Consider the following 19,023-nt stretch of genomic DNA (forward strand, 5'->3'; position numbering starts at 1 on the left):
GAACCTCACAGCCAACCTCCCATATTGACTTTAAGACCATCTAAAGGAGCTATGTCAGCACTGTTGTGCAATCATGCTTCATCAATAAATCAGAGTTATCCTAAGAACACCATCACTTAACGTCTCTCCCCCTTTTTTCAGGCCGACCTACTTACCACATATGCAGGGAACCATCCCCTTCACCTTTGACAGTCCGATTCATCAAAGCTCTCATGTACCATACCTAGAACTTTATTAAGAATATTTTGCTTTCTCGCACAGAAAATTGCCTACTATATATACTATTCCATTAAAGGAACTGAACATATACAGACACGATCCCCCGAGCAGTACGACACCTTCAAACCTTTCTAATTAATTATATTTTTAGCCTTCTCACAATATCTTCGGTATTTGGGTTATTAATTGGCACTGCTTTTCATATTGTACACAGAGACTGAAATGGTATACCAAATGTACATATATCAACGCAATGACACCGTTACACGAATAACCTTGAAATAAGACTTAGGCCAATAAGTTTGCATAGGGCAAAACACATGTCGGCTGCCTTCACCTGTTGGAAAAATACAACATGGAGCACTGAGCCATAAAGTGTACAAAATAAGAATTCATACTATCTCAGACTTTTAAAGATTTGAAATGGCTTGTGCTTTTTCATAGCCCATGTATACCTCTATTATATGCTTTCTGCACCTTATGTGTGTACTTATAGTGCAATTTGCTACACTACTTCTGCACACTGATACATAAATGTGTAAAATCATATTTAACTATCTTATCTAATCCCTAATTTATTTTTCTTTTTTTCTTCTTTTTGTAAGACCTTTATTGTGACAAAAGATGTTTACACAGCCAGGAGCCTACAACCCGGAGGCCGGCTGCGTTGATGCAAATAATACAGTGCAGAAGTGATTGTACACAGCCTTGTAGCCGACAACACAAGGTCCGGCGGCAGTACGCATATAAATTAGGTCTTGTTTTTCAGTTTTTGCCGAAGTACAAAAAGAAACATAAATTAACAATTAACAAACCAGTGTATGAGACCATCACTTACTATCAGTCAATTTCTTGAATATCGAATGCATTTCAGTATGTTTGTGCAGACAGCATCATTTGACACTCAACCACAGTGACACACTGTGGAACACCATCTTATTTCAATCATTTGTGGCCGCTTCTATTTTAGGCATATATTCAGTAAGGTATCCCCAGAACTCTTTTGGCCTGGATCTCATCCGTAACTCTTCCTCATACGTCAGGAGTTTATCCCTACAGCTGGACATGTCTTGCAGTCACTTGGTTATAGTAGGCACTTTGGTACTGTGCCAGCATTGTGATATTTGTCTCTTGGCAAGTAATAATGAAACCGCACAAAACATACGTTTGGTGGATTTAAGTTGCAGTACAATGCCCAATAAATATATATTGATCGTGCAGGCTATATCAACTCCTATCATAGCAGATATTTTGGTAGTTACATTGATCCAATATTCGTGGACTCTAGAGCAGGCCCAGGCTAAATGTGCAAAGTCTGCGCCTTCCATGCCACAATGTTTACACCTGTCGTCGTCCTGCATACCATATTTATATATTCGCGCAGGTGTGTAGTATGCCTGATGGAGGAACTTGTAATGTATGAGTCTGAGATTGCCATTGGGAGTGAGAATTTGAGTGGAGAAGTGTGGCTCACTGGTTAGAGCAGGCAGACCCTGAAGCAGAGGTCAGACCCGGGACCAGGGTTCAATTCCCGACGCGGCAGGGTCTTGAGCTCAAATGTCCATGGACTTGTTAATTCTCGCTTCGGTGCCTGACCTAATCATGGGTTCACACTCTGCAACTCTGGGCATTAAGCTTGCTTAATCTCCACAACGGCCCCCCCGCGGGGGGATGCCCTGTAGGGGCTATCTCACAGGGAAAAGCCAGGACGGGTTCCCAAGGCAAGCGCGGAGATACCCCTTCGGGGGTTGATTCCGGCGCTATATAAGAAACATAATAATAATGCGCAGGTCTGTTGCCATTCTTGGTCTGTTAATGGCTCAAGTAGTACTGAGTCCCATCTGGATTTTGCCCTCTCAGTGATGTGAGGTATTTCTGCCTGCGCCGCGGTGTACAGCCTCGATACCAAGTGCGACAGATCTTGAGTTGTGATTATCAACTGTAGTGTGTTAAGACTTTCTGGTTCGTCAGGAAGGGTAGGGTCCAGTTCCATCACGGCTCGTTTCAGCCTGTAGTGAGTGAAGCTGAACAGTAGTGATTTATTTTGGATATATGCCAGGTCTGCAAGTTCTATAAACTTGCCATCCTTAAACAAATCTCCCATACATATCAAACCCACCTGTTGTAACAGTGACATTCCCACTTTTTCTCCCGTGACTGACAAAGCTTGATGATTATGCAAGGGCATGTCCGGTGCGTATAGGGGGGTCTTATGTGCTAATTGTCCAAGTGCTCGCCATGCCTTTACAGTGGTGTCTATCGTGTTAATGTCTTGAGCATGTAGGGGCTGCCTCTTGTGTGTTATAATAGCTGACAATGGGATGGGTTTCGCATCCCCTTCTTCAATCGCTGTGTGTGTGAGGTATGGTACTTTGTGAAACCAATAGGCAGCATACTGAGCCTGTGCGCATAAGTAGTATAGTTTAAAAACCGGCACCCCTAGTCCTCCCCGGGCACATGGAAGTGTCAACGTTTGGAGATCTATCCGAGCTTGTTTGCCCTCCCATATGAGTTGTAGAACGAGTGATTTTATGCGGCGGATTACTTCGCCAGGGGGGGGTGATTGGAATATTATTAAAAAGGTATAAAAATGTGGGTAGCATATTCATTTTAACGATCGCGATGCGATCTGCTAAGGATAACGGCAGCTGTATCCAGCGTTTCACTTTGTCCTCCAATTTGTATATGGAGGAACAATAATTCGATCGGATAACTACCTCTGGGTCTCTATTATACAGCATCCCTAAATACCTTATCGGTTCGGATTGCCACTCTAATGGGTACTCGGTGTCCAGGGGAGACGTCGTATCAGTCAGTGGGATAATGTAGGATTTGGACCAGTTTATGGCTAGACCTGAGTGGCCCCTGAATTTGATATATTCCCTCAGAAGCTGATTTAAATGATTTGCAGGGTCACGCACATAGATCAGCATATCATCTGCGTACAGAGATATATGTAGTGGTCTGGACGGGAATTGCAGAGCGGACGATTTGTGATTCTGGCGGATCAGGCAGGCAAAAGGTTCAAGGGCTATGGCGAATAGGAGGGGCGATAATGGGCATCCCTGCCTAGTGCCACGCTCTATAACAAAGCTTTCAGACAGGTACCCGTTTACTCGGACCCTGGCGCATGGGTTGTTGTAAATTAAAGATATCCATTGGACAAATCTTTTGGGGAATCCCATACGGTGTAGAATAGCAATGAAGGATCTCCATTCGATAGAATCGAATGCCTTGGCGGCGTCTAGCATCACCGCTATCGCCTTTGTATTGGGCTGAAGGTAGTGAGACAAGGCAAATAGTGTCCTGGTATTGTGGGATGTGGATCTTGTAGGAATAAACCCCGCCTGGTTAGGTAATACCAGATTAGTCATCAGAGGAGTGAGCCGCACCGCCAAGATTTTGGCAAGTATCTTGGAGTCTACATTGATCATCAATAGTGGTCTGTAGGAGTCGCAGAGGTCTGGGTCTTTAGATGGTTTCAGAAGGGCAAATATTACTGCTTCCCTGAGTGTTGGAGGTAGCTCTGCCTGATCGAATGCAGCCCCGTACATTTCCACCATGTAAAGGGCCAGAATGTCAACGAAATGTTTATAAAATTTGTTTGTGTACCCATCTGGGCCTGGTGCTTTCCCATTCGGCAGTGATTTGATCACCTCCGTGACTTCCTCTACCGTTATGGGTGCAGCTAAATATTCCCTCTGACCATCCGATAACCAAGCTATTGCTACATCTCTTAAATAGCTGTCAAGTTCCTCAGTCGATGCAATTGGTTGTGACCTATACAGTGCCCCGTAAGTTTCGACAAAACAGTTCAGACTGTCAGTGGCTTGTGTTTTGAGCGTCCCATCCTCCGATTTAATGCGTAGAATGGCTGTGTGACTTCTACCTTCACATATTTTAGCTGCTAGTACTCTGCCCGGTCGACCACCCTCACCATAGGCCCTAGCTGAGTGTTTCTTGTCTAAGTATTTTATCTCGTCATCGACCAATGTTTGATGCTCCGTTTGTACCTGTCTTAGCTTACCCAAAAGTGTAACATCACGTGTGACCTCATAATCCTTTTCCATTTCTCTCATGCGTTTTTCACAATTGTGTATTTGTTGCCTTATAGTACGTAGTATGCCCACTGTAGTGCTCATACATACCCCCCTTATCGTTGCCTTGAAGGCTTCCCACAGGAGACATGGGTCCTCGACCACTGGCTCATTTATTTGAAAGTAGTCTTTAATCGCCGTGTTGATGGTGTCAGCGTAAAGTATATCTGTTAGGGCGCGTGAATTAAACCGCCATTGGAAAGGGGGTGGTGCATAATCTGGTATAGTGATTTTACATAAAACGGGGTTATGGTCTGAAAGTGTTCTGGGGAGGACCTGTAGGTCCTGCGTCCATAGTGTGATGTCATTCCTGCCTAGCCAGTAGTCCAGGCGCGACCAACTATTGTGAATAGATATATATGTGTTGCACCTGGCGAGTTGGGGTGTTTGTGTCTCCAAAGGTCCGTTAATGACAAATCCTGCAGCATGTGAAGGAGTTTGGCTCTAGCCTGTTTGTGTGGCTCGACGGATTGTGTGGAATGATCAATATCGTCAGCCAATGCCACATTCCATTCTCCACCACATATGATGTGTGTGTCTGTTAACTGCTGTAGGTGTCCCCACAATTCCTGGAAAAATTCCGGTGCATCTACATTTGGGCCATATACATTAAGAATTGTCAGTCTTTACCCACGCAGAAGACCCGTTACAATAACGTAGCTACCATTCGGGTCTAGAGTTACCTGTTGTGTTGTGAAATTCATGCCCTTACGTATCAACGTCATCACCCCTCTGGAGTAAGAAATATGTAGTAGTGTATACCGTTTCAGCCCAGCGCTTACCTATGGATTGATGTGTGTTGGGTGCGATGTGCGTCTCCTGCAATAGAGTGATGTCTATGTTACATCTGTTTAGGTAGGCGAATACCTGTCTGATTTTCTTGGGTTGTGCTAGGCCTCTGACATTCCATGTGAGGAGATTCACGTGATTACTTCGCGTATCATTTACCCTCTGTGTCATTAGTGAGGCAGGGGTATCAAAGCTTGTGACATAGTACATTCATGTATAGAAACGGTGTGTATTTCAATGTATGAACTCATATGTGTCCAGGTGACTATCTGCCGCAAAACAAACACAGAAATGACATGGTCTGGAGGATTCTGTTTCAATTGAGCAACCCAAGGTTGCCCTGCATTCATATGTTCAGCACAGTTCAGATGAGATGGTCTCATAACAGTAACAAAACACCCGCCCTTCCCACCCCATCCACTCCAGCAACCCAACCCTGCCGAAGCCATATACCCTCGCAACATTTCCCTTTTAACCTAGAAAGAACCGTGGCTCTTTCCATTGGAACCAACTTATTTGGGGAACACCCTTGTGGAGGTCCGCTAGGGCACAACTCAACATCCAACCAAATGGATGTGGACGAATCTAATACCGCTAGGTGTGTACAAGTCCGAAGTGTCTTTATGTCCCATTTTCATCTCGGTATGACTTGTGGCTGTGGGCATCGTGCGCCTGATCTCTCCCACACAACAACACACCCACTTCCCAAGTTGGACTACTGGCACATGAAGGTAGGCGGGACAGTGTGTCGGTCCCCCTTATGTGTTGTAGGAACCCCGTGTTCCAGCCAGCGCAACCAGCCGCACAATATGAATCCTCACCATTGACTAGGCCATAACCTTGATTGTTAAACAACTATAGAGGCCCATGTGGACGTGTAGTATACATAGGTAGGGTCTGGCAGCGCTGTTATGAGCCCAACAGAGTGTAACAAGTTAGCAGCAGGCGCCATCCTGAAGCATGCAGCGCGACAGTTCACAAACTTGTGAGTATCATCCAATATTTTGGGGGTGCCACCGTGCCACTGCTCGCCCTAGCTCCCCTGCTTATTTAAGACGGCATCGGGGGACCTGTGCAGCTGAAACTGAGCGTGTTACGTTATGTCCATAAGTGTTCATTTGAGTTCAGCATATCCCTCATTGTTCGTGACATCATATACACTGCATGAGTAGCGGCGCCCCGCCTCTGAATGTCAGTATTACCGCCACTGTCCCTCAGCAAAGTATATCGCTGGGTAGGCATGGGCCGCATAGCCCCTCACCCCAGGCCAGTAGTTGAGAACAAGAGTGCACCTTACAAAGTGATTGAAAAAGTCTTACCACTGTTCATCATCGTTCGTTCGTTTGTCAACCATCATTGACTCTCAGTCTGAGTCTTTGTGCTGTTCTTCACATGCCTTAGTCTTAGCCTGTTTCGCTGCCTTTTTAATAAACTCCTGCGCTGCTTTTGGGCTCGACAGAATGATTGTTTTACCTTCCCACTTCACACGGAGCCGAGCCGGATACAGCATGGAATATTCAAGATGGAGCTCCCTGAGCTTGGTTTTCGCAGACGCAAACTCCCTCCTTGCCTGTTGAACAGCGACTGTGTGATCCGGATCAAATTTACCCTGATGAGTGATGGGCCCTTTTTCTCACGCAAGTCTGAGGATGGTGTCTCTGTCCCGATAATTCAATATTCTCGCCACAATGGGTCTCGGCGTCGCCCCCGGTGGAGGACGTGGTGCCAGGGATCTGTGCGCTCTTTCAACTATAAAGACGGAGGACAAAGCCTCCGCACCAAACAGTTCAGTGCACAGTTGTTCTACATATAGTTCCATGCGCCCCGTGTTTGTCGATTCTGGAACGCCCGTGATCCGCGCATTATTGCATCTTGAACGCGCTTCCAATTCCTCCTCCTTCGCACGGATAACCTCTATAACCCGCTCCATGCCACTGCACTTTGTAGCGGTGGCTCGTGCCTCGTCCTCCACTTCCGAGATTCTGGTCTCAGCCGTTTCAAGTCTTTGGCCATGTTTCTCAATTTTGTCCGACATGCCATCCATTCTACACGTTAAGTGATCTAGCTTCCCATTGATGTCCTGTAGATTGGATTCAATGGCTTGGAGTATTTTCTCCATGTTGTTGTTGGGCGCTATCTCGGGTGATCCACCACCCTCTGCCATTTGTTACGAGTTTTTCTAGGGGTTTTTTTAGCTTCAAAGTTGATCTTTTGTTGTTGCTTGTCCGGCCTCACCATCATCCTCTGCGGAGTGTTTTGCGTTTTAGCTGTCTGTAGGGAGGACCTTGTTGATCTAGTGGATGTTGCCGTTTTGATATCCAGAGCGATGGTCGGTTAGAGCTGGTTTATGGTCACCCGGTTAGCAGTGAGCTCTCACTCACACGAGTCTTCCGCTGTCCTCATCTGACTGTTTGTAGCAGTTGCCCGCGACCGCGAGGCCCTGGAAACGCTGGGGAGGTGGTTTCGAGCAGGGTCAATGAAGCACTACCCCGCAGATATTACGTCGCGAAGTATGTTTTAATGGCATCACGAGTCCCAGCCCTGGGCCAGCGTTCGATGGGTATGTCGCGACAGCAGCAAGGCGGTGTCAGCCACTCTCCGTCCCGCACTGGCTGGGCCACCTAGAACTCAGTTCGCGCCCAAATCATTGTTAAGGCGCCACCCTCGTTGTGAGCGCTCGACAGGAGGCATCGACCATGAGCCACAAACAACAGCGACACAGACGGTCAGAGGCCCCCGCGACGCCGTCTCAACGGCGGTAGTAACGTTATATTTCTTCTCAGTGATCCGAGGCACAGCGGGCCCAGTCTCGGTCACGTAATCAGGCGAAAGTGGCGCCACGCTTGAACGCGCCTGACATGTCACCTCTTCCAGCCGTTCCTGCAAATGTGCCCTGCGCATCCAGTCTCACCGCCGTGGGCCTCTCTGTTATTTCGCCATATAGCGCCACGTCCACTGTCCGCACTGGGCGCCGCCATCTTGACCCAGCCGGGCTTCGGATGGCGAAGTGAGATAGCGCCATTTAAAGTTTCGTAGAGTCTCCATTTGCAGTCGTCAGGGCATTCCGATTGCCATCTAGTCCCACTCTCATCACAGAGTTCGCGATAATTGATAATCTCCACTTACTGTAAGTCTCGGGGGGAAGGTCGCAGAGCAGTGCATTGGCGCCATCTTGTCCATTGCCCCGCTTCGGCAACGAAGAGTTTCAATTTCTCACTCTTGTGTACTCGCAGTCTGACAATGCAGAGCTCAGAAGATGCGTGCTACATTCCGACACCAGATTCTGTCATTTGTTGACGGTTTTGAGCGCTTTTAGATGGGTTTCATTCAGTACGATGTCGGTCGTCTGGCGGAGCTGCGGTTTCACCCAGCCATCCCGCTGTGCGCCCCCTAGCGCCTCCCCAACTATCTTATCTAATCCCTAATAAGATAAATGAACCTAACTAAACAATATGAATTCAGGTCATTACCAGAAATAGAGAAATAATGACCTGCTACTTCAGTAGGTTTAGTTGAATTAGTGGCACTACAAGGGTTTGATAAGGGTTTGCCCACATAACACAAGTCTGTTTAATGATTATTGATGTGTTCTAATTTGCACTAACAAATAGAGTTGAGGGAACGATTGCCTTGGCATAACTGTAGTTGCTGCAGCCATGTTTTCGTGGTCATGTTAACTGTGCGTAAATGATGCACCATTTGCGGTTTCTGCAAGAGGGCTTGCTTACAGCCGTGCTGGAAACATAAAATGGCAATGAAAAGATTTCATTGCCATTTGATTTTTCCGACGTGAGCACTGTAGCAGCCAGCCAACCCCAGGTCCAGACACTTACAGGACAGGATCAGTGGCTGGCTGGAGGCTTCAAAGTGAGCATGACATTGTGGTTGGCTGTCTACGCCGGCCAAAGTTATATGCGCACTTTGTAAATGTAAATGTAAATTGGCATTTCTTAAGCACAAGCTGTTACTCCGCAAGGAGTATCCTGGTGCTGAGGAATAGACGGTGAGCACAGGTCCTATCGCATACCAGCTTATGTTCCAACTAGATTAGTGCAAGACAGCAGACACCAGAAATGTTGTATATCCATGTCTTCAATGCCTTCCTAAATTGAGATTCAGTTTTCTGTAGTCTTAAGTTGGTTGGAAGGGCATTCCATGCTTTAGGGCCCCAGGACAGTGACAGTTTTCCCTCCTTTAGTGATCCGTCTGAAAGAGGGAGGTTTCAGGAGGTTGGCTGTGGATGACCTAAGAGTCATCCACACAGCTGTCTTAGAAGCTCTTAACTCAGCTGTCTTAGACAGCTGGTTGGAGACCAAGCACAGGCCTACAGGGCCTGAAGGACCATCCAGCCAGCCCGCTCCATCCAATCCAGGTGCTTCTCTCATGCTGGTTAACAACATGAGAGCAGCATCTGGATTGGTTAGGGGAACTCAACTGCAGATTAAAAAGTGAAACACCTCGGAGGGCAGAGGACGTGCTATCATGGGTACGTACTATTTATTTAAATTATATTTTAATGTTTTTCTAGTATTTATTTTTTTACTTTTGGAGGGAGGGGTGTTTTATTTTGGACTTTTGAAGAGAAGGGATATTTTATTTTGAGTTTTTGGAAGGAGGGGTGGTTTACTTTGGGGTTTTGGAGGGTGGGTATATTGGGTTTTTTTGCAAGGTGGTGGGGCACTTCACTCGCCCCACCACTTTCAAAGGGTATCAGCTGCCCCTGTGCTCTGCTCACGAAGCAAGGGTGGATGATTAGCTTTCTCAGCATAAAACGTTTCTATTCTTGTATCAACTGGAGATTGTCTCCCTTCCACTTTGTGGTCGCAGCCTCCAGCACTTGAGCACCCTCTTGTTTCCCTGAAAACAAGTGATTGTCATTTTGTAAAATACAATATATTTGTGTCTCGCCTTGGTAGTGCTCATTTTTACTATATTGTGGGGGGAACCTCCTTGTCAGTCTAGTCAGTGATTCACAGATGTCCATTTTTCTTTTGTTAATAAATATTTTACGACTTTATTTGTCTGAGCGCACAACCTCTTTGCATACCCCACTAAAAGCAACACATTCCACAACCAAGATCTCACTTTAAGTATTATTTCAAGTATGTAAATCCTCTATAATATTTGCCAGCTGTTATTTGTAACGAACATTGCCTTGCCTGCAAGAATGCTAAGTGAAAATACAAAATGGATGACTTTATTGAAAAATGCAACATTAGAGCACGCAAGAACCATGACAGGCTATTTACATGTTACAAACAGCTCATACGTGTTTGTGTAGCATGTGTTTCTTCTTTTATTTTTATTTCTGCAGCACATAAACATGCAAGTGAGTCATGTTTTCCTATGAGCTGCACACTAATCTGCATATTAAGTAGTTTAATGTTAATGTTCTAATGCATGCAAATCACATGGCGTATCACGTTAGTACATTAAAATAAGATACATTAGATCTGACCATATATAAATATAAGATGTCGAATAATCGTGATACTTAGTTACAAAGGGTTGATCAATTCAAGAGCATGCTAGAGGAACAAAAGTCTGCTCATAGTACTCAATACATTATTCATACAAAGTAAAAGAAAATGCAACAGACCAGATTCTGAATACACAAGCAATTTATTTTCATTGCAAGTGGTGTATTGAATTTACTTGGCAATTATTGTTATAATGGTGAGGGTTGCTCCAAGAGAGTGAATGTGCAAATAAGAGTAGTGCTCGAGTGAGTGGTGATAAGGCAAATTAAAGTATTTGAGGTCGTGAAGTAAAAAGGATGATAGAATTCTAAAAACTGAAGACTGGTTGTCAATCACCGTCCCTTAATGGCCTGGCCGAGGATGCAGTTCACGCAATAATTGTAATACAATTCTCTATTGAGGGGTAAACATTCCGATGTTGCACGTTGGGCATGTAGAAAGGGGGTCCAGCAGGCCGTGTTAAAAAGGGGGCGTCGACGTTTATAGGGGAATAGGGTGGGAAGTAATTTAATTAAATATGTTTATTTATTGGTATTCATTTTGAATTAATTGTTAATTAATTTTTTGGGGTAATTAATTCATTTTTGATTGTAATTAATTTATATTCATTGATTAATTGATAATTATGTTAATTGTATTAATTTATTTTCCGTAGCGGGTTGTGGGTTTATAGGGGAATAGGGTGGGACGTAAATTAATTGTAATTAAGTAAATGATTTTTATTTATTTATTGGTATTGATTTTTAATTTATTGTTAATTAATTGTTAATTGGTAATTAATTTGTATTAATAGGTAATTAATTTTAATAACTAATATTTATGTGTATTTTTAATTGATTAATTATTACATAATATTAAATTGTACGTAATTTTTTATTGGGATTGATATTTAATTTATTTTTATTAATATATTAAATCTTTACCTTCCCTACTGTTAAACTCACTAGAGTGGGAATAGTAATTTTTACCCCTACGCTATCCAACGCTTTCCCTACTGCTGCACTCTCTAGAGTGGGAATAGTAATTTTTACCCTCCCGCTATCCAATGTTTTCTCTACTGTTGCACTCTCTGGAGTGGGAATAGTAATTGTTACCCCTACGCTATCCAACGCTTTTCCTACTGTTGCACTCTCTGGAGTGGGAATAGTAATTTTTACCCTCATGCTATCCAACGCTTTCCCTACTGTTGCACTCTCTGGAGTGGGAATAGTCATTTTTACCCTCCCGCAATCCAACGCTTTCCCCGCTGTTGCACTCACTGGAGTGGGAATAGTAATTTTTACCCACCCGCTATCCAACACTTTCCCTACTGTTGCACTCACTGGAGTGGGAATAGTAATTTTTACCCTCTCGCTATCCAACGCTTTCCCTACTGTTGCACTCACTGGAGTGGGAATAGTAATTTTACCCCTACGCTGTCCAACGCTTTCCCTACTGTTGCACTCACTGGAGTGGGAATAGTAATTTTTACCCTCTCGCTATCCAACGCTTTCCCTACTGTTGCACTCACTGGAGTGGGAATAGTAATTTTACCCATACGCTGTCCAACGCTTTCCCTACTGTAGCACTCACTGGAGTGGGAATAGTAATTTTTACCCCTACGCTATCCAACGCTTTCCCTACTGTTGCACTCACTGGAGTGGGAATAGTAATTTTTACCCCTACGCTATCCAACGTTTTCCCTACTGTTGCACTCACTGGAGTGGCAATAGTAAATTTTACCCGCCTGCTATCCTACGGTAAAAATATTGTATATGTTATATTAATAGTATGTTAATATATATATATGTGTTAAGAAATAAAATGTTATGTTTTTTTTATAACCTAAATTAATTATTTAATAATTTTAAGTTCATTTAAGTATTTTAAGTATGTTTTAGTTAATTATATTTATTATTTCATTAATTTTAAATTACTTTTAAGACATTTTAAAAAATTCGATATTTTGACTAACTATAGTTTTTTAAAATGATATTTTTGATTCGACCTTTTTGTACTTACCTGTTTGTAGATTGGAATTCGATATTTTTTTATTCTATATTTTTTCCTCGATATTTTGGTAATTCTATATTATTGTAATCGATATTATGTCAGTGATCCGGAATAAATACCTGGTTTAAATAAATGAAACTACCCCTATGCAGCCTTTTCTCTTCATGGATATTTAGTGAAAGCTATGTTTCACGATCATTGTGCAGTTTTTCGCCCTTGTTTGTAGGGTTTGTAAGATGATATGAGGATCTATTAGGTAAATATGCCCCATGACTTTCAAAGTTCCCCAATCTCCACTGGAGAATATAAACTGAGAAGTATTGAAAACTTTGCAAAAGGGGGACATCTTTGCACCCTTCTACTCTTTGTTCTTGTGAATTAACCCAATCAGCTGTTTAGGCTTTATTGTTGTCCTGCATCTATGCAACCAGCGAAGTGCTTTTTAACCTTTCAAATAAGCCACTGGTCCTGCCAATGATTGGTCTGCATTCCACAAACAAACTCATTTGTGGTGAGTGGAGGTGGTCTTATGTTACCCAAATGTTTAAATGAATGAGAAGGATTTCGTTGGAAGTGAACCATGCTTTGAAAATTACCTCTTTGAAATTTACACTAGTAAAATCCTAAGTCTTGTGAATATGGCTGAGGAAGTGACAGCCTCAAGAAGTGCATTAGGGAGCCAGAGAAGCCAGGTGGCTGTGACTAGCTTTCAGTAATAGACGCAATTCTGAGCATATGCCTAATGCAAATTTAAAAATATGGGACTGCGATTGGTGGAATACTATGCAGTAATCATCAGTCCCACTCCTTTACTTATTTCCCCCAAAGAGGAGGATACACAGTCTGTAAAATAATCCCTTAATTAATTCACATTTTCTCAGTGGACCCCAAACAATTTCCAGTATATCAGAGAACCATAGAGTGGATAATGAAAATTAAATGAGACCTTGTCTGATCTGCTGATTTTAGCCTGTAGAACTTCAGAGCTATATTCTTAGTCATCACTTACATTATAAACACAATAATACATATACTATAGATGTCTCTGAATGGCCAAAATTAATCAAGAAGTAATATGTATTTCTCTAGGTGCCCTTCAGATATTGACAGTAACTCTTCACCACATCCTGCACCAGCTTAACAAATGAAGCCAGACTTACCTAGGAGTTTTGTTAGGTCTTTGGTGCCCTTCACCAGTGCAGCGACCAGGTCCTCAGAAACTAGGAAGAGATACCAGATAGCACCAGATTACTAAGAGGGTGCACTACAGAACAGAAGAAACTCCTAAACACAGTTCCCCACACTCCCTCACCCTTTCCCTCTAGTTTTCTAAGATCTGAAGGTGAATGTGAGTGTTCAATGGGAGGTTAAACTGAAGTGGAAAATAGGATATGATCCGGAAGTGTCTGGCGAATTGGTTGGGATGCAGTGAAAAATGATTGAAGATGATCCGAACAGTGGTTTTATAAAGTAGTCCTTGTGTATAGTCTTTCTAAGAAATAATATTCTGCAGGCAGTCCGGAAGAAAAAGAATAAAGTGACTGCTTCAAAGGTCACTATTTTAGGGGGAATACCTGCTAAATCAGTGTGGATCCTGGTCAATCCACGACTAACCATGAATATGCTTGTATGATCTTTGGGCCTGCGCGCTCTTTACTGCTGAGGCATTTTAACTGTGCTTAATTTTTAAATTTACTTGCACCGCTGGCATCGCGCCACAGAGCTGTTAAGGGCTAATTTAAATCGCGCTGCTTACTTAGGAGTCGGATTCTCAGGCCGGGGAACTAGTTCAGGCTCACCTGCACTCTAATTTGGATTTCACCCGCACTTGGCGGGATACAGACAGTTTAGCAGGTCCGACCGCCATCTTGGGTGGGGGCGAAGGCTGGGAGCACTTCGGGCGCCATCTTGCTGAAGGCAAGGGACGCAGGAGGTGGACTTCCGCACTTGGTGAGCTTATTAAAGCCACCAGGGTGCAGTCAGGTTAGATCTTTGGGCCTGCGCGCTCTTTACTGCTGAGGCATTTTAACTGTGCTTACGTTTTTAAATGTACTCGCGCCGCTGGCATCGCGCCACAGAGCTGTTAAGGGCTCATTTAAATTGCGCTGCTTACTTAGGAGTCGGATTCTCAGGCCGGGGAACTAGTTCAGGCTCACCTGCACTCTAATTTGGATTTCACCTGCACTTGGCGGGATACAGACAGTTTAGCGGGTCCGACCGCCATCTTGGGTGGGGGCGAAGGCTGGGAGCACTTCGGGCGCCATCTTGCTGAAGGCAAGGGACGCAGGAGGCGGACTTCCGCACTTGGTGAGCTTATTAAAGCCACCAGGGTGCAGTCAGGTTAGATCTTTGGGCCTGCGCGCTCTTTACTGCTGAGGCCTTTTAACTGTGCTTAATTTTTAAATTTACTCGCGCCGCTGGCATCGCGCCACAGAGCTGTTAAGGGCTCATTTAAATCGCACTGCTTACTTAGGAGTCGGATTCTCAGGCCGGGGAACTAGTTCAGGCTCACCTGCACTCTAATTTGGATTTCACCCACACTTGGCGGGATACAGACAGTTTAGCGGGTCCGACCGCCATCTTGGGTGGGGGCGAAGGCTGGGAGCACTTCGGGCGCCATCTTGCTGAAGGCAAGGGATGCAGGAGGCGGACTTCCGCTCGGTCTAATACCATATAAGGATGGAAGACCAAGCGCGCAGCGGTCACGCGCAGCAGGCGCAACGTAGGCGCGCTGGAGGTGTGCCGGAGGTAAGCCCGTTTGCGCCCGTTCGCGCAACGGACGCGCATAGGGCCGCTACCTCTGGCCATCCATGCTCTTCCCGCCTAGTCTACTCTCGGGCCACCCTACTGGAACTGAGACCGAGCCTGTTGTCCTCTAACAAGAGGGCCACTGCTCTACCTCCGTCTCACTCTCTATCCTGTGGTTTGCTTAACGTTCGGTCGCTTTGCAAACACCACACAGAGATTGCCTTCCTCATCGAGTCCTCTCGACTTGATGTCTTGTTCTTAACTGAAACTTGGACCCGTGAGGACTGCCTGGTTGAACTAGGCATGGCTTGCCCCCCAGGCTTTAAAATTATTCACACTCCTAGGCTGAAGAACAGGGGTGGTGGAATTGGTGCCATCTTTAGAGAATCGCTGGGCTTTTTCCAGCTTAAAATCAGAGAGGTCCCAGGCTTTGAGCTGATGGGTTTCTCATTTAAATATCGGGTGAGAACACTGCTCTCGGACGTCCTTTGCTATCGCCCGCCGGGCCCGGCACCCTCCCTGTCAGACTTCGTCGACCTGATTTATGACCTCTCTAACGCCCACGCCAAGTTGCTGGTCCTAGGTGATTTCAACCTATGGCAGGGGGGTCCGTTGGATGGGGCGTTTATGACTCTCTGCCAGGCTCTCGGCGACATCCAGCTGCAGCAACTGGTTCGATCAGCGACCCATAGGGGGGGTCATGCCCTTGACTTGGTTTTTGCCGATGCGCAACTAGTAGCGGTCACTGATATCCTATGTCAAGACTGGACGGACCACTCACTGGTTGCTTTTGCCCTCGGTATAGGGGATCATCCCCCGGGGGATGTTGGTGCCGGACAAGCTAAATCGGGCAGACCTTGGTCCCGGTTACTTAAGTCTTCTCCGCTGCCTTCCTTATTACCAGATAATTTTTGTCTGAGTAATTCGGTGGAGGACAGCTACATCACCCTGAGCCGGTCTATTACCAACAAGTTAGACAAGGTTGTGCCCTTCCGCAAGTCGCGAGCCAGATTGAACCGGGCCTGCCCCTGGTTTATGGAGGAGCTGCGGCAGATGAAGCTGAGCTGCAAACGCGCCGAGAGAGCCTGGAGAAAGCAGTATTTGTCCTCAGCGAGGGCCTCGTTCAGGTTGGCATGCAGGGCTATAAGGCGCAGATTAAGGTGGCTAAGGCGGCCTTTCTAGAAACCACTCTGAATCAGGCGCCTAACAAGTCCCAAGCCCTGTTAAAAATTGTCAGGGATCTGACTCATCCTGCGTGCATGGCCACCACGGTCCCTGCGTCGCAGGCTCTGTGTGACTCCCTGGCAGGTGCCTTTGAGGAGAAGACTGCTAAGATCTTGGAGGGCTTAAAAAACCCCATTCCTCCGGGTCTCGGTTTGGGAGCTCCGGTTAGCCCGTCCAGTCGACCCCAGCCGGCTGCCTGCAGCCCTGGTTTGGGAGTTCCGGACCAGGTACCCAGTCGACCCCAGCCAAGTGCTCTAGTTCTTAGTTTGGGAGCTCCGGACACTCCCTCCAGTCGACCCCAACTAAGTTTCTTCCCCAGTCCCTCCTTTGAGGAATTTCGCAGCATGGCACATGCAGTATCTTCGGGTTCTCCGCTCGATCCACTGCCCCCCAAATTTTGGAAGGTTTTTCAGGCGGAACTTTTCCAGCCTTTGTATTCCGTCTGCCTCCAATCTTTGGAGCTGGCAACTGTCCCCGAGTGCTGGAAGCTGGCAGTCGTGTCACCATTGCTGAAGAAACCAACGCTGGACCCTGCCTGTCTTTCCAACTATAGGCCTATCTCTTTACTCCCTTTTCCTATTAAGATCGTGGAAAAATGGGTGACCCGCTCCCTGTCTGGCTTCCTGGAAGAAATCGGATGGTTCGATGAGTTCCAGTTTGGCTTCCGCCCTGGGCATGGGGCGGAATCCGCACTGGTCACCGTATTGGACAATCTTCGTTCGCGTGTCGACAGTGGTCGGGCAGCCTTTTTGGTGCTGCTCGACATGTCGGCCGCGTTCGATACGGTGTGCCATCGAACCATCATTAGGAGGCTTGAGGAGTGCGGTGTCACAGAGAGGGCAAGAGACTGGCTGGTATCTTACCTTAGCAACCGGCAGCAGCTGGTGGCGCTGCCTCCATTTCAATCGGAGCCACGGAAAGTAGGGCAGGGGGTTCCACAGGGCTCGGCCATCAGCCCTATACTCTTTAATTTGTACCTCCGCCCTTTGGTTCAGCTCATAAAATCTTTTGGTATCTCGGCTTGTAATTACGCCGACGACACCCAGCTGGTCTTTTCCCTGGAAGGTAATAACGCGGTTCCATTGGAGACATTTCATTGCTGTATGGCAGCTACAGCGGATTGGCTGCGGGCCAACTCTTTACAATTTAACAGCACTAAGACAGAGGTGCTCCATTGCTCCACGGATCGGATCCCGCGGACACTTCCAGAGAATTTCTGGCCTGCTGCTTTCCCTGAGCCAGTGTCAGCTGCGGAGTCAGCCCGCAACCTGGGGGTGATTTTCGGCCCAAATTTACAACTTGACATGCACGTCCATAAGACCATTGCTTCATGCATGATGTTGCTGCGCATGCTGCGAAAAGTTCTGCCCCTTTTCCCCGCCCATGCCAGACCAGAAGTAGTTTGCGGTATCATACTGAGTCGTATAGACTATTGTAATGCGCTACTTCTGGAAGCACCTAAAAATCTGTTGGGGAAGCTACAACGGGTGCAGAACATGGCTGCCAAGTTGGCTCTTTCTCGCCCCAACTCTAGCTCCTCATCTCAAGCTCTAACGGATCTACACTGGCTGCCGGTACATTCGCGTGTACTATATAAAGCAGCGTGCCTGGTGTTTAAGGCGGTGCATCAACAGGGCCCAGTGCCCTTACAGAATATGTTCGCTTGGTACTCTGCCCCGCGGCTCCTTCGCTCCTCTTTGGCACAACTGCTCGTGGTCCCGAGGTTCCAGAGAGTTAGGATGGGCGGCCGCTCGTTTAGTGTAGCAGCGGCCAAGCTCTGGAACTCCCTTCCCCTCTCTTTGAGAAGCCATAGGGAATACCTCCCGTTCAGGAAGGCGCTAAAAACGCATCTTTTCCCCAGAAATGTCTGAGCAGTGAAAGCATGTCTGTCTGAATTGTAAGCGCCAGGATGCCCTTTGGGTGACAGGTTATAAGTACACCTACATACACATACATGACAATTGTTTAATGCACACTGGTTCCCCAACCTTATAAACATTTGATGCAGGTATGATTAAATGTAAAAAAACATGGATTGGGGGGAAAGAAAATGGTTAACAATGGCCATTAACGAATAAAAACAACATGCCCGTCTATGTAATTGCTTCAAGTTGTTCATTTAGCTCATTGTATTCTAGTCTCTGCAAGACAAAGGTCACTTAGGTACATCTATGGTATCATCAACGCTAAAAGATTATAATGACACTAACAGATTATGATTGTCGGTCATCTGTATTATTACTAGTGGGATTAGATGGAAAACCTTAGTCAATACCATTGAACAACAAGGAAAAAAATAGACTATGCCACAGTTGAAAATTGAGACATCATACATTTTGGCGTGTCATGGAACATAAGCGGTAGACTTCAGGAGACGTCTACATAGTGAGGGAGAATAGGTATAGGACACTGAGAACATAGCCAGTGGCACATTACAGAATATTACAAACAGGGCAGAGAGTTGGGGCAAATGT

The 19,023-nt window shown here is 45.7% G+C and overlaps 1 protein-coding gene across 2 annotated transcripts in view; it reads right to left on the reverse strand.

Moving 5' to 3' along the window:
• The window catches only part of LOC147748345 (CD209 antigen-like protein C), a 358,434-nt gene that overhangs the window by 176,086 nt on the left and 163,325 nt on the right, over positions 1–19,023 (reverse strand). For both annotated transcript variants that reach the window (XM_086960502.1, XM_086960511.1), the window contains exon 4: positions 13,738–13,797. In XM_086960502.1, coding sequence (XP_086816628.1) covers positions 13,738–13,797 — 60 coding nt within the window. The remainder of the gene's footprint in view (positions 1–13,737; positions 13,798–19,023) is intronic.

This window comes from Lissotriton vulgaris, chromosome 1_1 (genome assembly GCF_964263255.1).
Source record: "Lissotriton vulgaris chromosome 1_1, aLisVul1.2, whole genome shotgun sequence".
Lineage (NCBI taxonomy): Eukaryota > Metazoa > Chordata > Amphibia > Caudata > Salamandridae > Lissotriton > Lissotriton vulgaris.